General features: G+C 37.2%; 2 protein-coding genes across 3 annotated transcripts; both read left to right on the top strand.

The window, feature by feature from the left end:
* Positions 1–221: 221 nt before the first annotated feature.
* ZFAND1 (zinc finger AN1-type containing 1) lies at positions 222–16396 on the top strand. 2 transcript variants are annotated; one of them, XM_031441415.2, is made up of 8 exons: positions 222–305; positions 1619–1661; positions 2569–2608; positions 4670–4797; positions 4883–4974; positions 5743–5864; positions 15849–15968; positions 16061–16396. In XM_031441415.2, exons 1-8 carry the CDS (start codon positions 251–253, stop codon positions 16229–16231), a joined length of 771 nt encoding a protein of 256 aa, XP_031297275.1. In that variant the 5' UTR covers positions 222–250; the 3' UTR covers positions 16232–16396. The 2 variants fall into 2 exon arrangements, with proteins under 2 accessions (XP_031297275.1, XP_010977685.1); XM_010979383.3 differs by having other exon boundaries at positions 15813–15968.
* Positions 16397–18495: 2099 nt separating this feature from the next.
* Positions 18496–21988, top strand: SLC10A5 (solute carrier family 10 member 5). The gene has a single exon (XM_064480939.1). The coding sequence runs from the start codon at positions 19868–19870 to the stop codon at positions 21179–21181; it is 1314 nt and encodes a 437-aa protein (XP_064337009.1). The 5' UTR covers positions 18496–19867; the 3' UTR covers positions 21182–21988.
* The last annotated feature ends 1869 nt before the right edge of the window (positions 21989–23857 follow it).

Raw genomic sequence — 23857 nt, 5'->3', positions numbered from 1 at the left:
TCTGCCCGGGACGAAAAACAAACCAACCAACAGCCCTTTCTTCCGGCAGCCTCACTACGCGGCCAGATCGCGCCTAATCAGCGCTCCCTACTCTCAAAGCGGCCAGACCGCTTTCAGCCCGCGCCCCGCCTCCACCTGCAGGCCCCGCCCCGGCTCCGCCCCCGGGCCCGCCCCACTCCCGGCAGGCGCCGCGCGCGCGCGCGTCCTCGCCCCGCCCTCCGGCCCCGCCGGCCGCTCGAGGCGCAGAGAGATGGCGGAGTTGAACATTGGGCAGCACTGCCAGGTGGAGCACTGCCGGCAGCGAGGTGATGCAGGGGCCCTTAGCCCGCGCCGCGGGAGACCCGGGTCTCGCTCTGCCTCCACGGTAGCGCGAGGAGGGAAGGCCTTGGGGCGAGGCGGAGTCCGAGGAGGCGGGGCGAGCGTGTCCCTCCTGGCTAGACAGTGAGCTGTATTGGTGCTTTTTTGTTGCCCTTGAGGCTTTGCAAGAGGCTTATGGTCTCCTTGAAAGGGACATGCGTTTCCTGAAAACATACCTTGCAGTGTTAACTTTGGTTTTCGAGGGCTCCTTGCCAAGAACTCGCTCACTCCTTTCTGATGAGCGCGGGGAGGGAGGACGCTTCGGTCTGGGAGTCGGGAGAGTTCCCCTCTGGTCCTGCCACTGCGACCTTGGGCAAGCCACTTGTCTTTACCAAACTTTTTGTTTCCTTATCTGTTACTTAGCTGTTACGGAGTTGGGTGAGATAGTTTTTAACCTGGTTTTCGCGGGCTGCTCAGGAGGGGAGCTTCTAGCGAGAAGGCCCTTAGTTTTTCCTCCAGTTGATCATTAGGCTCACTCAGCCCTGTCATCCTTTGATTCTGATTATCAACGATTCAGCGAACATTTATTGGGCGCCTCTTGTGGTGCTGGGGCCATAAAAGTGTATAAAATAAAGCTTTTTCCACAGAAAAGCTTACAGGATAGTTAACTGCATTTTAGAGCATCAGTAAGGTGATGTTCTCTCTCCACTGCACGAGAGACCTTGTGATACACGTAACGCAATCTAATTGCCAGTCGTCGTGTGGCACAGGTCTTAGGAACGTCTGTAACAGGCAGGTTCCGGAAGCACTAGAATGTGTGTGTGTATGTGTGTGTGTATGTATGTATGTATATATATATTATGTATGTGTGTGTGTGTGTGTGTGTATATATATATATACATCTCCAAAGCTCTACTGTTAAGTAACTTGCCTAGCATTGCTAAATTAGTAAACAGGGGAAGCAAAATTGAAACCCAGGATTGTCACTTCAAATGCAGAATTATTGCAATATACAGCCTTGAGAAACAACACCTAGTAAATATAGGAAACAAACAAACAAGCAAAACCCCTACAGGACTACTTTTTTTTTTTAGCATCCTGCTACAAGTAACATATATCTCCTGATAATCTAGTTACTTTCAGAGTGTTTGAGATTGTGATGGCTTTTGTTTTAACCACGGCTGGCTACACTAGGATATTGTTCAAAAGGGAAAGTTCTCCTATAGCCATGGTTCAGTACTTTTAAGATTCTTTTTACGTAAGGAAACTATATCAGAATCAGATACTGACCAGAACATATAACATTTTCCCTCAATTTTAGATTTTCTTCCATTTGTATGTGATGGTTGTTCAGGAATATTTTGGTAAGTTAAGTTTTTATACAGAATTTGGGATTAATTTTAGTGTTTATGAGATTTATTTCTGAAAAACAGAATGATTTTTAAATGGTTTTTACTTTAGTCATTGATACCCGATATTAGTTACAGTAATCATTTGGGGAAAAACAACCAAAGAGACTAGTCATAGGCTCTGATTACTTGTGCATATATGTGGTTTGTCTTTAAACTTCCAGAGATGGGGTTATGTGTGTGATTTTTATATAAAAGTTGTATTTATGTCTTTTAATCGCAAGGAGAGAACATATCCACAATATAAAGAATATGGTAAAAAAAAAAATCCAGTTTTCCCAACCTATACATTTCTTAAATTGGATATCACATGTCTTTTGCAGATAAATCACATGCAAAGTAAAACCTAGGACCAAACAAGAACTTAGGAAAATGTATTTTCAACTAAACTTTCAAGTATCAGGCAGTTAATTTATTAAATAGAGGACTGAGAGAATAAATTCTTTTCAGGAGGTGGTTCAGAAAGGTTTATTAGAAATAAATAAAAATAATGCATATTTTAAAATCATTGAGAAGTAGAGCACCCCTTTGACATTTTAGTACTGATTATTTTCGAGAAATAAAAGGAATCAAAAGATTCTTTGTATTTTTACACAACTTCAAGCACTCAAAGTAAAGGTAACTGAGAGTGGTGAATTGTTTTTACTCATATTGAAGTTAAATAATTGGGTTTTAAAACTTGAGACTATAGATGCTCTCTCATATATCATTTCAATTTATTCTTACATGCAGAGTTGTTACTGTAGCGTGAGTACAATTACTCTTAAGAATACTAACCATTAAAATATCTCAAATTACTTCAGTTATTTTAAGTATATTATTTGATTGCTTTTAAATAAACACTGTTTTAAAATTATTTAAGCCTTGAACACAGGAGCAGGGAGTCACATGGCTGTCCTGAGGTATGTCAATAGTTCTCCTGATAAAACATGTTTGTATTTATGTATTTTTGCACAGAATTTGATTCAATTTAAAACCAGTGTACCACAGAGTAAAATTCAGCATACTAAACTGATTATGTATAGAGGATCTTACTTTATATTGTTTTTCTCAGTTTGTTTTCAAGATAAATGGGTCTACTTGTATTTATAAATTGTTATTCTTTTCATTCTTACTCCTTTATAGTTCAGTTCTGTTTAAGTAGCCGACTTAGAGCTTGAGGCTCTGTATTTGTAAATGTATCATGAAATTAACATCCTGGTCATCTGCTCCTTCCAATTTTGCTTCACTGCTGTGTTCATTTTCACTGGTACCTGGTGTTAGGATTCTGTGGTAAGGTAAATTGTTCTGACTCAGCTAGCCCTAGATCCCCAGGAACAAATCTGTAGTCCAACAAAATCCTCACCTTAATTCTGACCAAATCAAGAGATTAAAAAGGGCTGTTGGAGAGAAGCCAAAATGTCATCTTTACTACTGATAAAGGGTCAACCAAATGATGAAGCTTAGTTTAGAGCCAAGTGGGTCTGCAAAGGAAATCCTGAACCCGGCAGATGTGTTCGCCAGTCACAGCCGTGCTGCACCAGTTTAGCTTCCTCTTTGAGGGCAGTTCATTCAGTTCCAAGAGGAGAAAAAGGGAAAGCTGAGCCCACTGTGCCTAATGGGGTTTTTTCAAATTTGTACTCAGAGAAGTTGCTCCACCTCCCTGGGGTTAGAGATCAGCAGGATAAATAAATAAATTCACTCCATTTGGAAAGAAGCATTTACCTCATGTTTTCCAGTTGATATTTATTCCTGTTCACCATTTATCAGACACTGATAGATTTTTATGTCTGTTCTCTCAGCTATAGAAAATTAAGGTTAAATGAGCTTCAGTCAAAATCTGACCCTTTGAAGTTTAGGTGATTTATTTGCGGGAAATAAAGATGAACATATTATGCAGGGTTAATTGGAAAGAAATACTCCTATATAGTCACATAATAAACATATTGGTGTTTCTTACACAGCTGGTAAATCTTCCCTGTGCTTTCCTTTTTCTTATGATATCATTTGATTTTTTTGTGAATGTCTCTCATAGAATGTTTCTCAATTATAATTAAGAAGTGAAATGAAAATCATCTACCTTTAGACCATTGGAACAAATTTGGAAAAATAGTTAAGAAGTTAATTCCAACAAGATGTAACTATCATTTATATAGAGGAATGCCCTTTGGTTATAGATTTCAAGCAATTACAGTTGACTCTTGAACAACATGGCTTTGAACTGTGTGGGTCCACTTATATGTGAATTTTTTTTTCACCGAATATGTACTCCAGTACTATACCATGCATTGAATCTGCAGCTATGGAACTGTGGCTGTAAAGGGCTGACTGTGAAGTTATACTTCAACTGCATGGAAGATTTGTACCCCAGCCTCTGAGTTGTTCAAGGATCAACTGAGTTTATTCAACTCTAGAAACCTACTTACTTCATACTCAATAGCCTGAGTAATCTGGATTTTTTTAAATCGTATAAGATCTCTTTTTCCTCTAATGTAATATTTGCTGACAACATAGTATCAAATACAGAATAAAGAATAGTATATCATTGTGAAAACTGTCTTTAACCTTCTGTATCATGGATAAACATAATTTTAAGTATTCTTTTACATATATTTAAGCCTCTGAGATTAGTGTAGAAAGTAGATACGACTTGTCATTTGAAGGGGTGATGAGCTGGTTACCTAGGCATATGACTATGGGGGCATCTTTGTGTAGTACATTCCAAAGTAGAAGACTAAAATTATGAAGAGTAACTGAACAGTCATTTTAACTTGACTTAGAAGATAAATATACCTCAGCAGGAAAACTGAAAATGTAGAGCAGTCAGCACAGTAGTCATTTCTCACACAAACATTTATTATAATCTATGTAAGAGTGTGTAAGTAACTCATAAGTTTAAGCAACGTTATGAATATTCAGAATAGATTTGTTGAGTTGCTTTAAACGTGATATACAGAGCCGTGTCCCCCTTTTTACGTTTTCAGGTGACTGTAATAAATGAGAGACTGAAGTCAGATACACACACATCTTACCCATGCTCCTTCAAGGACTGTGCTGGAAGAGAGCTCGTGCCAGTGGTGTGTCCTTATTGTGAGAAGAATTTTTGCCTGAGGTGATCCCTGAAATCATTCAAGCTGTCTGTCTGTTTAAGTCACATGCAAATACATGAACTAATGTCACTCTTCCATTGCCCACAGACACCGTCATCAGTCAGATCATGAATGTGAAAAACTGGAAATCCCTAAGCCTCGCATGGCTGCCACTCAGAAACTTGTGAAAGACATTATTGGCAAGTATCTGGAAGGCTTGTTCTGTTTTTCCTCCCTGCTGTGTACTCTGTGAGTTCCAGAACTCCTGCCCCTTGTGGCAGCTTGCCCGTTGTGGAAGGTATTGTTAATGGTCCTGACACTTACAAATTGCTATAGGTTTTGATGACATTCTTGTGACAGTATTTCTCACAAGGCTTACCTAACCAATAAAAATTTGGAAATTCTATGGAAATACCCTAATAATGTTCTCTTTTGCTGTATCACATATCAGCTGGTTAACCATCATGGCTGGAAATAGTATTTATGGGGCTGAAGTAGCAGTTTACACTCTTCAAAGACTAGAGTTTAAGCTTAGTGAGCTGTCCCATGAACGCTGGTGGTAATCTGAGGTATGAGGAAAGAATGTATGACTCAGACCCGTCTCTCTGCCAACATGTTAGTTCAGCTACATTTCATTGTATATGAAGGATAGTACTTTTATTAAAATCTCCTATAACCAAATCTTAAAGTTCTCTGTAAAAGTATAAGTGATTGCTTTGGATTAAATAGGTTTAAGTTGGAAATAAGCACCTAACAATGAGTTTTTTGGTGTGGAAATTGCTTAGGGCAACTCAATGCTATGTTTCCATTGATCGTGTAAATATAATGCCTACAAACTGAGTGCAGTTTCTATGTATCTCTATTATGCGTAGTTCATGTATGTTTAGGGCCATATTTTATAAATAATAATAATAAAACTCTGAAAAATAAAGTTCTTATGTGCGTATCTGCTTATACTTATTTCTTAGATTCCAAGACAGGAGAGACAGCAAGTAAACGGCGGAAAGGTGCAAAAAATAGTGAAACGGCTGCAAAAGTGGCACTGATGAAATTGAAGATGCACGCGGATGGAGATAAATCATTGCCACAGGTTGGTCTTAGAGATTTTGAAAAACAAAAAATTTCCAAATAGAATTGGAGCCCCTTTTTACTCTGCTCTCCCATCAAGTAACAGCTAACCTCAGCCTAATACGTCTCATTCCTAACATTCCATGGGGTAAGTCTGCACAAAAAATACATAGTTCCGTGAGTTTTTCCCAATTTATAGAAGCGGCAGTGAACCATATGTATCCTTCTTCAACCTTTTTTTTTTCACTTTTCTCTTTTTAACATCCATGTTGATACGTTTCGTCTAGTTCATTCTTTTTGTTGGCTCCCATTTTTCCATAGTATAAATATATCGCAGTTTATCTATTCTCTTAATGAACACAATTCAGATATTTTCCCAAGTTGTTTGCTGTTATAAACTGACAGTGAACATCCTTGTGTACATGTGGGAACATTTCCCTAGAGCAGTTTCATTAAAATTCCATATTATCAACTACATTTTATATAAGAACCCAGCACATGAATATATATACATACATTACTTAATACAGTTTTAGTAAGTAACACTTAGCCTTAAAAGTATGTGTATATACTGATATTTTTTATTCTGTTGTTTTTAATTGTTGATTTTATAACCCCTGAAGGATTGAGACCCATCAGATTGAAAAATGCTACTCTAGGGAACATTCCTAGAAATAGAAAAACTGGATCATGGGGTTTGCCCATCTTCAGCTGTCCTGGATATTGTCAGCTTTTTTTTATTGCCAGTAGTGGTACTGATGTATCTCCTTCCTGTCGTGTCTGAGAGTTTCAGTGTTTCTGGCCAACGCTGGGTATTATTCATCGTTACCCGTCTGATAGATGTGAAATGATACCTCACTGAGGTTTCAAAGTTGAATTTCCCCGTGATTAGTGAGGTTCAGCTCCTTTGCATGTATTTACTGGCTATTTGACTTTCTTTTGTGAATTGATTGTTCATATCTTTTGCCCATTTCTTTCTGTTGGAAGTTTTGGAACTTTTTAATAGGTTTTAAGAGTCTGTATATTCTGAATTCTAATCTTTTTTTTTTTTTTGATTAAATGTATCACACATACCTTCTCTCTGTCTTCACTTTGGTTTTGATCTTTTTAGTGATCCAGACTTTTAAAATTTTAATGCACTGAAGTTTATTAATGATTTCCTAAAGATTATACTTCAAAATATTTCACAAATAAGTTATTTTCTTGCATTTTCCTTTAAAAGTTTAAAAGTTTTATTTTGGTTTACATTTTGTTTTGCTCTTTATTGCCATCTCAAATTTAATTATAAGTAAGTAGTGGTAGAGATTTCTTTCTCCTTTACCTCCCAGCGGATTACCTATTATCATAACATAAGATATTGAAGGGCTTATCCTTGTAATGACACCTCTGTGTCACACCAGGCTGTCCTGTACATTTGGGGTCTGAGGATCTCAATTCAGTTCCTTTGGTCCGTTCATTTCTCTTTGCATCAATATCAAACTGTCTTAATTATCATAGCTTTATAAGAAGTAGGACAAGTCTGTCTGCCTCATTCTTTGGTTTCAATTCTGTCTATTCTTGGTCATTTATTCTTCTGTAAAAATTTTAGAATCATTTTGTCTTGTCCTGTGAAATAGCGATTTTCATAGGAATTGTGCTGAATTTTAAGCTTGAGACAGTTGATATCTTTAAAATGTTAGTCTTCCCATTTATGTCTGGTCTATCTTTCCACTTTTATCTAGGTCTTCTTTTATGTCTTTAAGTAACATTCTGTAATGCTTACCGCACATATTTATGTATCTTTCCTTAGGCTTATTCTTAGGCTCTGCATAATTTTTGCTGCCATTGTAAATGATAATTTTTTTAATTAACATTTTCCTAATTGGTTATTGCTGGTGGTTGCATAATATCCTTCTGTCCAGTTTCCCATCGTTTGTAGATTTTTCTGGAATATTTTCTGTGTAGTCACATCTGTAAATGATGGTTTTGTGTTTTTGGTTTTTTTTTTCAGATTTTCTTTTCTCTTACTCTTCTACCTTCTCATTATTATTATTTGTGTTGGTGCATTGGCTTAAATCTCCACAACAGTGTTGAGTAATATGAGTGACTGCAGGCATCTTCATCACGTTTCTGACTTTTAATGCAAAAGATTCTAAAGTTTCATCATTAAATATTGTATTTGCTGAAGCTTCCTGATAGTAACCTTCATTGGGTTAACAGTATTTCTAGTTCTAATTTGTTAGGAATTTGTATCAAGAATGAGTATTAAATTTTGCTATAAGTTTTTTTTCCTCCATCAAGTATGATAATTATGTTGAATTTTTTTCCTTATACTGTGATAAATTCCATCGATCAGTTTTTCTGTTGTTGAATCACCCACATATTCTGGGATAAACTACTTGACTCTGGTATATAATCCTTTTAAAATGTACTTCTAAACAGATTTACTAATATATTATTTTGTGTTTTTTCTTGATATTAGTTAGCAAGATTATACTTATAAAATTAGTTGAGTAGCTTTCCCTCTTTTGTTCTTTGAAATGGATATTATTTGTTCTTGGAAGTTTGGCAATAGTTATAATCTTTGGACTTGTTGCCTTTTTTGAGGGGAGAATTTTGAATACTATTTCAGTGTGTTAAATAGTTCTTGTTTTATTTGGATGATGTATTTATTCTGAAATATATTTTGGTAAATAATATTTTTCTTAATTTTTGTTCAGTGTAGATTCTTCAGTTTATTCTTATAAAGTTGTTCCAGTTACTCTTACATTCCTAAATCTCTACTGTGTCTTTAGTAAATCTTTCTTAATATTTTTCATTTGTACTTTTCTTTGCGATAGTCTTGCTAGAGGTTTGTGTTTATTTTTTTAATTTATATTTTAGTTTTTTCAAAGAACTGTTTTGGTTTTATTGACCTCTCTATTATTTCCTTGCTTTCTGCTTCACTAACTTTGCTCTTCTATTATTGTTTCCTTTTTTCTACTTTGTTTAGATTTTTTTTTGCCCCAGCTTCTCACATTGAATGAACTTATTTCCAACCTACTTATTTGGTTGTAATTTTTTTAAACTTTACTTTGATACAGTTTCAAACACAGAAAAGTTACAAGAATAGTCAAAAATCTTTTTCATATCAATTACCCAAATGTACCAATGATTTATATTTTGTCCTTTTTCTTTTATCATTTGCAAAGTCTGCGCATGTGCGTGTGTGTGTGTGTGTGCGTGCGTGCACACTTACTAATTTTGGGTGTGCTTGATCTATCAGTTTCTGAAAGATGATACTGAAATCTCCCACTGTAACTATAGTTTTGTCAGTTTTTTTCTTGTAATTGTAACAGTTTTGCTGAGTTACATATTACCAGTGCATTGAATTTCTTCATTGTTATATCTTCTTTATGAATTTTGCCTTAAATCCTATTTTGAATTATAATAATATTGTTTTACTAGCTTTCTTTTGGTGAATACTTAACTATTATGTCTTTTTTTATCCCTCTATATTCAAGTTTTCTGTGTTGTTTTGTTTTAGGGTGTTTCTTGTAAGCAGCATATAGCTGGACTTTGTTTTTTTAATCCAATTTGATAGTATCTCTCTTTTATAGGTGAGTTGAACCCATTTCTGTGTATGATCACTGATGCCTTTGAACGTATTTCTTCCATCTCATGTTTTTTGTTATTATACGTGTTTGATTATTTCTCTTCCATGTCATCTTTTGTACTGATTGAATTTTCTATATTTTTTTATTCTGCTGACTTAGAAACCATTGATTATAGTCTTCTTTTAGCGATTATCCTTAACATTTTTCCTTTTTGTAGTCTTTTTCAATGTTTTTGAAATTGCAGATACTACCTACTTTTAACAAGGGTAACTTTTAAAAGCTGTGTAAAGGAAAAAATTAAACACCCTCCTGTGCCCGTGTCCATCCCACCAAAGCAGTGGTTCTCAACTGAGGGTGGTTTTGCCCCCTAGGGGACATCTGACAATGTCTGGAGACACTTGGGTGTCACAGCTAGTCATGGGAGGGCTACTGGTGTCTAGTGGGAAGAGGCTAGAGATGCTGCTAGACATCCCACGGTACACAGGACAGCACCCACAAGAAAGAATTTTCTGGCCCCAAATGTTTATAGTGGCACAGTTGCAAAGGCCTGCCCTAAAGTGTCTAATAATATTATTTGCATTGCTTTGCAATTTTTTTATTACTTAAAACATAATAGTAAAAACTCCTGTTGCATGTACTTTGTTCCAGGCCCTCTTCCAACACATTTAATCTTCACAACACACTTGTGAAATATGTACTGTCTTCTCTGCCTAATTATTGAGAAACTGAGGCACAGAACGGTGAAGTAACTTGCTGGTAACACAGAGCTAGTAAGTGGAGAACTGTGCATTGAAACCAGGCAGACAGGCTCAGAAACCAAGTTCTCAACACACTGAACACTTTTTCCCTTGCATCCCCTGCATTAATATTGATGTGATTATACATACATATTCTTGCATATTATATGTATTTATATTTATATATGTGCACGCAGAGATGTGTGTGTGTATATGTGTGTTTAACTTTATATAAATAAAAGTGTCTTCTTGCATATGGATGAGAGGGCATAAAGAGTGTTTTGGGGTCATTCTTTTATAAAAATGGCATCGTATTCATTTAGCCTATCAACACTTTGTTTGAATACCTGCTACGTTTAAAGCCCTGGGGATACTGCAGTAAATAAAACAAAGTCCCTGCCCACATGGAGTTCATATCCTAGTGGGAGTGAGATAGCTATTAAACATAATACTATTAATGTTGAATAGTGATTAAGGCTATAAGTAAAAATAAAGCAGGTTTCAGGTAGATTGTATGTCCTTTTTTCTCTATGCATTCTCCTCATTAGTGCCTAACAGATATTGCCCCAAGGGAGCTGGTATGGCTGTAAATCACTTTCTTTAAAAGCCCGACAGTATTCCGTGATGTAGGTCTGTGGTGAGCGACATTGCCGTTTTCCTGCTGATGAGCATTCACTTTGTTTCCAGTTTTGGCTATTGCGTTAAGTTGCCTGGGTCTGCTTTTCTGTTTCTGTGAGATAAATTCCCTGGAGTATGTCTGCTGGGTCAAAGGGTATGTGTCTTAAATCTTAATAGATGTTGCCAAGCTTCTTTACAAAGGAATTATAACAATTTACATTTCTACCATCAATAATTATAATAGTCAACTTTTATTGACTGATTATAGTATGCCAAGCATAGTTGTGGCTCTGGATTTTTTTATCTCCCTTAATAGTCACAAGTCTCCTGTGATACATTATCATCCTCGTTTCACAGATGGGTAATCTGAAGTGTTAAGATTGCTCACGTGGTCAGAGCCAGCCATCCTACCCTGTTTATATACTGCCTCTTGTGGCCGTACGTGAGAGTACCCCCCCTTCCCTGGTTTCCAGTAGCTATTTATCATCTTTTTTAATGAATTCCAGCTTAATGTCTGTGAAAGGATATCTCCTAATTGCTTTACTTTGCATTTCTTTGACCACTGTTCAGTTTGAGCACCTTTTAGTATGTTCATTGGCCCTGTGTAATTGCTCTTCCCTGGATTGTCTATGCATATCCTTTGATCATATTTCTTTGGGGGTGTTATTTTCATTTTTATTTTGCTTGGTCAGCTTGTGGAAACTCTTGGAGTAGAATAGATATTAATCCTTTATCATCAATCCGCTTTGGAAACTTTTTTTCAAAATCTATCAAATATCTTGATTTTCCTTATGTGCCTCCTTGACATGTCAGTGTTCTGAATTTTTCTCAGGTCTGTCTTTTCTTGCATTTCTGTTTTGGTTTTCTTAGGGTTTTAATTTTTTCACGTTTTTAATCGGTCTGGAATTTGTTTTCAGCGTATCTTACCAAATACCACAGCCATGATAAATTTAAAATTTATTTTTACTAGATCTGGTTTTGGATTTCCTATTTTATTCCACTTACCTATTTTATTTTACTCATATGTGAATACCAAATTGATCTGATGCAGTAGTTTTATAGAATGTTCTAATATATGATAATGTAAGTCCCACTCATATTTTTCCATATGTTTTCTTAGTTTTTTTCTTTATTCTTCCATATGAACTTTATGATTATTATATACAGATTTTTAAAAAATCTATTTTGGGATTTTCATGGTTCTCATAATGCGACAAGGTTGTAAGTGACAGACTCCAGCAGATACTGTTAAAGAATGTAGAAAGATACTGAAAGGTAACAATGGAGAAACTGAGAGAAATCATTAGAAAAAGCAGGAGAGAACACAGCATGGTCTTAAACAGAAATGTGGCTTCTCACATCTTTCAGAGTTTCCCACAAGGATGTAAGCCGTGAATAATAGTGCCTGCAGGAAGTGAGAATTCTGCCAGTCGTGAGAAGCCTAATTTACCATTCTCAGGAGGATTTTATACCCTGTTGGCCTCTTCCTCTTTGTACTGGGGATTCTGGCCCCCTCCCTAACCACCAGGTGCAACACACTGATGCAAAACTTCCTCAATACATTGTCAAGTGATTTTCTGTGAAGTTAGGTGAAGTAAAATTCAATTTCCCAGCAGCATCTATTAGCAAGTCCTGACTGAGGATCATTTCTAAAGGATTCTCTAAATTTGCATTATATGATATATATTAATTTTGAAAGAAATATTTTTATCATATCATCTTCCTATCTAAGAACTTTATATGTCTTTTGTTTAGATCATGTTTTATTGCCTTCTGTAACATTTTATATTTTTCTTCATATAAGTCTTATTCTTCACTTATTTTCATCTTTTTTTGTGTCAACAAAATATTTCCCTTTACCTCTATTTCCAGGCACTTACTGTTAATACTGAGGAAAAAGGTCTTGATTTCTGTATGTTCATCTTACTCAATCATGTCACCAAATTCTTTTATTTTAGAAGTTGATTTTTTTTTGCCTTTGATTTCCTAAGTGTACAGTCACATCCCACTGACAAACAGCTTTAGATTTTATTTTTCAGTAATTATACCAGTTATTCCATTTTCTTAACTACATTATCTGTAATCTCCAATATAATGTTTTATAATAATGGTGCTAACAGGCATGTCCTTACATTTAACATTTTTACCGTATATAATTAAGTCCAGTTTTTCTCTCAAAATCTGAAATTACTTGAATAAAACAAGGAGGTTGACACACTTTCTGCAGTTGAATATCTCCTGTCTCATCATCTTTGTTCACACATTATTATTTTTAAGTCGACTGCTATTTAAGTTTACCAATATATATTTTTAAAATTATCATTTTTTAATGAAAATTACCTTTATTATTTATAGACTTTTGGGGAGGAGGTAATAAGGCTTACTTATTTTAATGGAGGTACTGGGGATTGAACCCAGGACCCTGTGTATGTTAGGCATACACTCTACCACTGTGCTATACCCTCCCCCCTACCAATATATTTTTTGAGTTTCTTTTTCCCTTAGGACTCACTTTTATTTTGGCTAAAGTACTTTCTTTAGTAGTTCATTCATTAAGAGTCTTTGTTGATAAACTCTTTTGGTCTCTTTTATCTGATACTACCCTTATTTTCCTCACTTGCGCTAAATTTTCTATATTAGACTCTCTCAACTCTTTTAATATACTGTTTATTGGCCCCTTTTATCTATTGTTGGGGAAACATCTGTTGTCAGCCTTATTCTTGTTGCTTTATGGGTAGCCTGTCTTTTTTTTTTTTCCTGTAGCTTTTAAGATTTTATCTATCATATTTTCCAGTTGCCGTACAATGTTTCTAGGTATGGATTCGTTTTAATTACCCAGTATGGCCCTTGAGGTACATTTTATATTGTGATTTATCTCTTACTTTTGGAAGATTTTTGTCATTTTCTTTCTGAATATTGCTTCCCTTCTCTTCTGAAACTCTTTTTGTTTACACAGATTTTGGGGATTTATAATTTCTCTCTTTATGTCTGTGCTGCATTCTAGATGACGTCTTCAAATCCATCTTCCAATCAATTAAACCTTTTTGTTGAAGATTATAGAAATTGGTTGTGTTTGAATTTCTTATTTCAGAAACAGTATTTTAGAATTTTTTTATTTCTAGTTGGATCTTCATAGCTTGTCTTGTTTCATTTCAGCATGTTTTGGTTTTGTAACTTCTTGTTCCTTTTTTATGGATATTATTCTTTGATTCATCTCACTGTACACCCTGAATAACTATTTTAAACATCATTTTCAAGTTTGGTTAGTTTCATCTGTCCATTACAAGTTAACTTTGGATTTGTGTTGAAGTTTCGGTGTACAGATTCTGCATGTTCACCTGGAGCAGGAGGCGCTTTCTGTGTCTTCTCGCTGTTCTCACTCCCCTCTCCCTGCTTAGCAGTCTCGCGTTTTCTTCCACAGGCCCACGTACCCACGACCTCCATTCCAAATCCACGTTTGAGATTGGCAGTTTGTCCTTATGCCCTACAGAGCTTTTTAGATGATTACAGATCCGTTTACTAAGCTGGAAGGCTTTGGCTTTGTTCATTGTCAGAGGTTATATCTGTGCTTTTCTATATCTATTTCTATTTCTGTGCTCCCTAAATAATGTTTTCTATAAGTAATAGCCTGAGTCAACACTCAGCAGTATCTTCTTAAGCCTCCTTTCCTGGAGCGCATGTCGCAGATCAGCTCCCGCCTCCAGGCAGTGGGTGGGACCCAGGTGCTCCACCACCACAAGGCACTGTTACCTTCCCATCCACCCACAGGCTGAGCTCCGGACCACCGCTTCCTCGCCTGGAGCCCAGAGGCCTGTCGCTCAGCCTACCTGCTATCCCTTTGCGTTTCTGTTTCATTTTTGATCCTCAGACATTTTTACCTTTTTTATTTTTAGGTGCCTGTATATCTTTTAAACTTTTCCCATTTATGCTCTTGTTACTGTGTTTTTGGAGCAGGGACTGTGAGGTTACAGAGTTGGCTCAAAGCTTGAATTTCCAATGGTTTCTTGTTTTCAATACTTGTTATCTGTAATAATGCACTCCACTGGTCTTTAACAAATCTAAACTCCTTAGTGCTAAGATGAAAATTGTGTTGAATCTATTATTTCTTAAAATTATTGTGATCTTTCTCTACAACTTAGGGATGCTCCAGTTATGCCAAAATGTTTATTGTAGCAGGAATTGGTCTGTAAAGGCAGCATTTTTAAAAAGCAATTTTAGGAAGCAGAGATCAGAAGCCAAACACCTTTGCTCCTTTTTTGTTTCCTACATTTGTCAATTTAGCAAGAAAATGCAATATAAAGGAAGCATATAGGGTATAGAATCAGGAACCGTCTCTGAATCTTTCTCTTGTGTTGATATGGTCCTTGTCTAATTTTTTTTTTTAAGTTTCTTTGTTTTCAAAAACCTTGCTGTCTCTAAATATGTAGTAAGGTCTTTCAGGTGAAAAGAAGATACATGTACCAATAATCTTTAAATTGCAAGTGACAGAAACTAACTTACTCAAAATAATTTTTTCCCTCATATAATGGGCAGTGATACATTCATCTGGTCTCAGAGGATCACTGATTTCAGGACTTAAATGCTGCTGAAAGAGGTCATCTGTTTCCTTGACTTCTCTGTGTGTTAGACTCATTCTTTTTCATTTGGGGACATTTTTCCACATTGGTTCAGGAGTGGCTGAGACGCATGAGGGATAGCTGCAGACAACTCCCGGTTTAATTCAGCAAGACTTAAAAAAAAACTCTGAAAAGATATTGTTCCTCCCTGCCCCCAGCTTTTGAATGTAAAATCCCAGGAGAAGACCTTGATTGGCCTAATGTAGGTCACACGCCTGTTTTTGCCCAAATGATCCTGCAGGGTCTTAGGTCCTCTGCGCGTGCATTTAGGTGGCCGTGATTGATCGGTCTTCCCACTAAAAGCTGTATCATTAGAGGGTAGTCCTTCTCTGACACCAGGAGAAGAGAGGAAGGTATGTCACCAGATAAAAACAGATGTCTAGTTCATGTACATCATCTGTACATTAACTTCTTGTTTTTCCAGGCAGAAAGAATTTACTTTCAGGTTTTCTTCCCTAAGGGGAGTAAGGAGAAGAGCAGGCCAATGTTCTTTTGCCAGCGATGGAGCATCGGAAAGGTCATAGATGCCGCGGCCTCGTTAGCCAGCCTTAGAAATGACAATAACAAGTCAACGGCTCAGGTAACAACAGGTTATAGCTTTCCCCTAGAAGTTTTAGAACACTCCATAAGCGTATGTATCTATTACAGTATCCTTTACTTCTCTCTTCACAGAAATTGAGGTTATGTCACGTTACCTCAGGAGAAGCCTTGCCCTTGGATCATATTTTGGAGACCTGGATTGCTAAGGAGGATTGTCCTTTACATAATGGTGGAAATATCATCTTGGAATATCTTAATGATGAAGAACAGTTTTTAAAAAACATTGATTCCTACTTGGAATAGTCGTTCAAGGATTCGAGCCAGGACTCATGAAGAAAATTCAGTGTTAATTTCTTTTACTGCAAATGCTATATATTTTTTATTTGTAAAAGTTGCTTTTTATTTCCATTATGTCATAATTTATCAGTGTTTTATTAAATTGAATTTGAGTGTTTTAAAGTTTAACAATGAACTGATGTTTAATTATTAACAAATTCTTGTATCTAATTAGCCTCTTTTAGGTTATGCTGGAGTAACAGCAACAAAGGTGTGTTTCTCATTTGGTTGATGTCAGCTGTTGACTGGCTGTGACTCTGCTCCATGTCATCTTTACTCCAGAATCTAAGCTGAAGCCATGACCCCCTTTGGGGACATTGCCATTCTCATGGCAAAGGAAGAAAGAGATGACTCTTAGAAGATACATGTTTCACTTCTGTTTTAAGCAAGTCACATGACCAAGCCTAGCATCCTAAGGCCAGGATGGATGGCCTTAGTATCTGCCTACATCATGGTGTGTAAATGATGGGTGTACATGATTCATAGAAACTTGGAGGTCGTCTCATAAACTCTTCTAAGTTTGTGAATGAAGAATCTCAGTCATAGGAAGGGGAAACGTTTTTCTTGTCATCTTAGCACTTTGGGGCACATCTCTGATAAAAACCCCCTCCAGTGGTATTCACCTTTTTTGTCTGTATGAATCTTTTACATATGAGAAGGAAAATGGGATAGCTCAGTTTCATTACAGGCTCTTTGTAAATACCAAAGCAAAACACATGCCAAAAGGAATGACCTTTTACCAACCAACACGTTAAAATTAGTGCTCCAGTCTGATGTATGCCATCTGTACTCAACAAAGTACTGCTATAGAGAAGGGATACAAATTATTTATTTGCTGTTTGTCCCTTTTCTGTTTTGTGATAGACAAGGATAGTGGCTTTAGGCTTAATTAAAGGAATAAACTCAGAATGTTCATTTCATCTCTGATTCTTTCTTCATATTATTTTCATACAAAGAATGGGGGTAACTTCTGACTTCTGTCAGTTACTTATGCATTCATTTATTAACCTACTTATGCGAGTAGCTAATAAATGGAAGGACTGGATTCTGACTGCCATGGTGGATACAGTGAAGAGCCATATACATGCTTAAAACTATAACACAAAGCAATGTGGCAACTGCCAAATGAGTAGATTCTAAGTGTAGCTATGTTCCAGTAGCTCTTACATCAGAAACTCTTAAGACCAGAAGTAGAAATAGTCCTTAAATATATTCCCAGAAATAAAAATAAAACCAGAAAGTTTTAATACCAACTAATACCCGAGCATCTGTCATAAATAAATTGCACACAGATGAGTAACACACGTCTCATGAATTGAACTGAAGCTAAATATGCCAGAAAAAATACCAATGGGGGTTGAGAAGAGAGGAGGTCAGGATGGCAGAGACCGAGTACACCTAAGGAGAATGAACAAGAGTTCTGTGATTAGAGATGAAGCAGGGAAGGGCTTATGTCATCAGGCATCTGGTCCTAGACAGTGGAGCAGACTAGTCTGGAAGAGGTATGGGTATCAGCCTTCTTGGGGGCTCTTGGGACCAGGGGCTCCAGCACGAGCAGTCACCAAAAGAGAACACGATTGCGGGCAAGAGGGGAAGTCCCTCTAGTGTATGATTTCCAAATTACACTGAAATCAGACAACTTTCTCAGGCTTTTAGGGTCCTCAGTTGAGTCTACTTAATACAATTGTAGAGTTTGATGAAACCGCCCCACCTTAGTATCTTTCCACCTGCTTGCAGACAACTGAAATTATAAATAGAAAACCCACAAAGAGAAAAAAGTTTTAAATTCAGACAAATAATTGTAACTACACCTGGATATAAATGAACTTCAGTTTAGTGTAATCAGCCAGTAAATACACACGAGTGATAGATTGTCAGATTTTTCCCAGATGTGTCAGGTTTTCAGGCAGTTTTCAGGAGAAAACTTGGAGAAACTGGAGAAGGTACGACCACAGACAGAGGAATCGGCGGAAAACCAAATGTACATTCCTCACCTCTTTGACCTGGGTGACAAAAATTGTGAATTCAGATATTTGGTCACACACAACTGTCAAGATAGCTTTGGCTTCAGAAAGTTCTTGTGTCCGTTTAGTTTTTCTCTTTTAAACTAGGGAAGTTCCCTGTGGGAATTTAACTGAGATAGCACAGAAACATTTCTTCCTCGCCCTATTTTCAGCATTGTTACAGTGTATCTTGTTTTCCTTAATATAATATATAGAGATAAAATTTATGGAATATTAAGTCTATTGCATTTAAAAAGTTAACCTACATAAATCAATTTTTTTAAAACTTACAAGAATATCCAATAAAAATTGCTTGGCAATTTTTGAGGAACCAATATTTTATGACCTAAAATGCTTAATATGTAACTGTCATTGTTGCATTTGACACAGATTGTGTCATGGCTACAGGAAGGAAAGGCTGAAATGGTTATAGATTCAGAGACCATTAGATCTGTGGACTCGGTATTAGGTATATTACAGTGGAGTTTTGTTTTGTTTTGTTTTGTTTTGTTTTGTTTTGTTTTGTTTTGTGCTTAGCATCAGAACCACCTCCTCTTGTTCAGGAAATGAAAAGGGTTTGTGAGTCTGGGCAGAAGTGCAAAAGGCCTGATACTTTTCCTTATTCCTGACAGCTAAGCCACAGGCATATGACCTAAGTTGGGTCCATTGAATATCCTTGCCTCTAACTGTGATGAGAAAATAATGTTACAAGAAAGGAATAAGAGATTAGAATTAGTCCCAGTGGTCTTCCATTGCCCCGTGTGTCAGGGGCCAAGTGTCTAGCAGCCGTGGCCCCTTAACTAGGCTGTATCTTTGGCCTTGGATCCACCTATCTGCTTGCCCAAGGTTGCTAAGCTATCTGGTAACCACCCAGGAAGCTGTTTTTCTACCTAAGGACACCAAAAACAGTTTCAGATTTTGCCTTGCATATGCCATCACTGCTTAGAGTAGTGGGAAAACTCTTACTAGCCTAAGGATGCTGCAAGGCCAGTTCATGGGCTCTGCAGTTTCCCGATTAATGATAAGGGGCCACTCAACTGTGCTCCAGGAGGGACGAGACATCTGGCTAGATTACGGTGGTGTCCCCAGCTCCTGGCTCAGGGCCCCAGCACACGTGTTCACTAAATTCGTATTTCCCTTTGACCCGAATGAGTAAAAGAGTTAACACCCACCTGCAGGTCTCCTCGATATCTATTTAAAATTTTTGGATCCTATCTGCTTCGAATGTAGGTGTTCCTTAGGAAGAAAGAAGTCAAAAATGATGACACTCAGGCTTTTAATTAAGGTAAATAAGAGGCTATTTTTCCAGTAGCAGAAATGAGGAAGTCAGGGGGAAAGAGGTTAGGTTTCTGCTGTGATAAATTGAACCTGCCATGGCTTTTACATTTCGTAACTGTGGGTTAGACCGGTTGTGTCACTCGGTAGATGGCTTTGTATTTGTTAGAAAAGTATGAGTCCCTCCTACTGGACTTTGATTCCACAAAAACAGCTGTTACAAAACAACCTCAGACCGTCACCAGAACACCTGTACGAAGAATGTTCTTTAGTTTTTGGATTTTTTTTTAATGTTTTGCATTGGTGATTTATTTAAGCTTTCAGAATGATCAGAGAACTTTTAATTGTCCTGCTTTTGTCATTTGTGACTCTCGGAGAAGCAAGGAAATCATTTCTCAGTTTCCTGAACAGAGAAAAGACTGAAATATTTTTTTTCACAAAGACTGAAGAAACCATCGTTGTCAGGTCAAATTACAGAGAGAAACAGCCAAACTCCAGCTTCCTCTTTGTGCAACTCGAAGATCCCAAAATCCTGCAAGTGGTGAATGTGACCAAGACCTTCTCGGATGTTACAGACTTTACCATAAACCTGGTGACAGATGAAGACGGAGAGACAAATCTGACCGTTCAACTATGGGTATCCAAAGGTAGGCGGGAAAGACTCATTGAAGTAAAGAATGTCAAAGTCAGAGTACTCAGACCAAGACCAGACGGTCTTTTCCAGGCATCAAACCATATTGATAGGAATATCCTAATGCTTTTTCTACCAATGATACTGTTAAATAAATGTGCGTTTGGTTGCAAGATTGAATTACAGGTGTTTCAAACAGTGTGGAAGAGACCTTTGCCAATAATTCTCGCGACAATTACACAGTTTTTTCTCATGCCGTTTTGTGGATTTCTTTTGACGCAGATTTTGGCATTGCCTGAGGCACAGGCTTTTGGATTTGTAATGACCTGCACGTGCCCAGGAGGGGGTGGGGGCTATCTCTTTGCTCTGCTACTAGAAGGAGATGTCACTTTGGCCATTTTGATGACTTGCATGTCAACGTTATTGGCCCTGATAATGATGCCTGCCAATTCGTACATATACAGCAGGCTGTTAGGGTTATCAGGTACCCTTCATAGTCCTGTCTTTAAAATTATGTCAACCCTCCTTTTCATACTTACACCTATATCTGTGGGAATAGTCATCAAACACAGACTGCCTGAAAAAGCAACCTTCCTGGAGAGAATAGTTAGACCTCTGAGTTTGATTTTAATGTTTATAGGGGTTTACTTGACTTTCAGAATGGGATTGAGCTTTCTAAAAGCAGTTAACCTAGAAGTGCTTCTACTGAGTGTCTTCGTTCCTGCTTTGGGTTTGTTGTTTGGGTTCTTTTTTGCTAAAATCTCTATGCTGCCTCTTCCTGTTTGTAAAACTGTTTCGATCGAAAGCGGGGTAGTGAATAGTTTCTTAGCCCTTGCCATTATTCAGCTTTCCTTCTCGCAAACCCACGCCGACTTAGCTTCCGTGGCTCCCTTTACGGTGGCCATGTGTTCTGGATGTGAAATGTTACTGATCCTTCTGTTCTACAAGGCTAAGAAAAGGTGGATCCTTATCCTAGAAGAGAAAAGGCAAAAAAATCTCCCTGTCTAACAATCAAAGCTTTACTGAATTTTCCTACTGTGAATGAAGTACCATGAGAGATTCAAAGAATATTAAAATGATGCCTGTTCTCTGCCCACGTATGATATGATTGAAAACTTGACATTACGGGAGAAATAAATAAATATGTATATTTAGAATAAAATTGTATGCGTTAAACACCCAGTGAGTGGTACAGAGAGTTAAATGTACAGGAATTCAGAAGAAGGAGCTCACTTTTCAACAGTGTTGGCTTGGAAATACTTTATAGAGTTAGATTTGAATATGATACTTTAGTATGGTCTCCTGAACAGGAGAGAGCAATTTAAAAAAAAAGTCCTCCTGTAGTGATTATGATCTATCCCAAGGGTTTGTTGAAGGGACGTTGACGCAATAGGCATTCAGTAAATGCTCACACTATGAATGAATATGTAAATTTCTATCTGGGTCTCTTATTGGCCCATCAGAATCAATGTGTCTTAAACTAAATGTAACATCTCTGCTCTCATAACTGTACTTCTTGTCCTCCACAACTTCCACTAAAGACATTACCATTTACCTGAAGCACAGGTCATCTCTTCCCCCTCTTCTCCTCTCTTCCCTCTTTTTTCATTATAGTCAAGCTATTTCCTACAGACAATTTCCTATAGTATCTTTTTATCAGCCTCCTCTCCCTTCCCGGTACTACCACTCTGTTCTGCTCTGTAGTGGCTGCTTCCCTAGACCTTTCTTACCTGGCTTTTGGCCTCTCTGTTCTCTCTAATCACTGTCAGATTATTCTTTGTAAAAATCTAATTTTGATCATGTGCTCTCCCTGCAACAAAGCTTTTTTGCCTCTTGAATGAAGTCTCTATTCCTTAGTGAGTCATTTACAACGCTCTCCTCTCTGACTTCATGCTAGCTTTCCAGTTTTATCTCCTCTCCCACTTCTTTACACACAATCTTTGCTCCAATCAACAGGATAACTTGGTTATTCATGGACATGCCTTTGTTCACGCTGTCCTTGCAACCTGAGGGACCCACCTCAGCTCTGTCTAGATTTTGACCACTCTCACAGACCTGGTTCAAATACCACCCTTGCCATGAATCCTTGACAAATCCCCCTTAGCTTCCGGGGACTGAAAGTTTCTCTAAATTCTCATCACAATTTTTTATGCTCATAGAACTTAGCCCACCTGGCTTGCTTTACAGCTATCTGTGTTCCTATTGTATCATTTCTATTTTGCTAAGAACTCTTGAACATGAGAATTATAAACATAATAGAATATGTAAACAATATAATCATATAAATAATATAATCATATAAACAATAGAATATGATAATATAAACAATATTCATTTGGATGCTCCCCCTAATGTCTAGCATATTTCCTATGTGCTTATTTAAATAAAATGTTGAGCACAGGGCCTAAATGAGTAGTGTGCTCATTTTTATACCACTGTTGAGCTTTCAAAGGTAATTTTTAGCATCTATTTCCAGTTTCCAGTTTCCACAGTCTTCTCCAAAGAGAGTGTGAGCATCATGAATGAGAAATATCAGTCTAAATAATTCTGCTTCCCAGGTTTCCCAGGCCTGTAGTTGGAGGCAATTTACTTAATGTCCCTATAGTCCCCTGTCCTCACCTACAAACTGGAGATAATAGTGTAAACTCCATCAAATTGTTGTGGGAATTAAATCAGGCCATATTTACTATGTCCTTAGAACATAATCCTGGCCCCATAGTACATGTTCTGTAAGTGTTCGCTGCTATAATTATTTTATCAGAGTTTAAACTTTGGACCCTGATCTAGCTGCTGTTCGTTTGAAATACCAATCTGATAACTCCGTATGGAGCCCAAAACTTTGAACATTTTCCTGTCAGTGTTATTCACCATCTTACCCATAGAATTTTTGTTGAGTTTGCCCAAGCTGATAAGACAACCTAAATTCTTTCTTTTTTTTTTTTTTAATTTCACCAAATCCAGTATATGAATACCAAGATTTACAAAGCCCTAGTTTGGCATGGTGACGGATGGTTATTATTCACTTTGTAAAATGATAATTGCCTACATGAAATGCTTTACTACTGACTCCTTAAACAGAAATCTCCACTTAGGGGTTTAAAATATAATTAAGCTTGCATAAATTTGACTTACGTACATTTTCATGAACATATTTTACTGATTGAGAGACAAGAAACTGCCTTTCCAGTTGCACTTTATCATTAACCTTATGGTCTTGCTCAAGACACTGCTCTGTGCTTCAGTTTTCAAATCTGTAAAATGAAGAGACTCAACTGAGTTTAAGATCCCGCTCAACTCCTTATGCCTGTAGTTCTAGCATAAAACCCCAGGACATAACACCACGGTCTGGGTGGTGGGTTCAGGTTAATGAGAGTAACCACACACAGGTACAGCTTTCTAGTTAAAGTGACAACCAACATATGAGTTTCTTGAAGGCAGGGATCACATATTATTCTTTAAATTTCCTACAGGGTTTAGCCAATACCTTTAACTGAATTGGTGCTCATAAAATATTGAATTAAGTAATGATTAATGTTTATAAAAGTCAATATCATATACTCTGAGGCCAGATTATGCGTGGGTCTGCAGTTCCAGCTCGTCACCAGCTGGGTGACATTGGTCAAATTACTTCTCTCTACACCTAAATTCATGTGGGGAAAGCAAGGATAATGACAGTACCTACTT

This window comes from Camelus dromedarius, chromosome 30 (genome assembly GCF_036321535.1).
Source record: "Camelus dromedarius isolate mCamDro1 chromosome 30, mCamDro1.pat, whole genome shotgun sequence".
Classification (NCBI taxonomy): domain Eukaryota; kingdom Metazoa; phylum Chordata; class Mammalia; order Artiodactyla; family Camelidae; genus Camelus; species Camelus dromedarius.
This window is presented reverse-complemented; position numbering and strand designations above follow the sequence as displayed.

Coding starts and splice junctions, on each gene's coding strand:
- ZFAND1 (XM_010979383.3), top strand. CDS start 251: ATGGCGGAGTTGAACATTGGGCAGCACTGCCAGGTGGAGCACTGCCGG. Junction 1,662..2,568: donor GGTTGTTCAGGAATATTTTG/GTAAGTTAAGTT, acceptor AAATTATTTAAG/CCTTGAACACAGGAGCAGGG. Junction 15,969..16,060: donor ATAACAAGTCAACGGCTCAG/GTAACAACAGGT, acceptor CTCTCTTCACAG/AAATTGAGGTTATGTCACGT.
- SLC10A5 (XM_064480939.1), top strand. CDS start 19,868: ATGATCAGAGAACTTTTAATTGTCCTGCTTTTGTCATTTGTGACTCTC.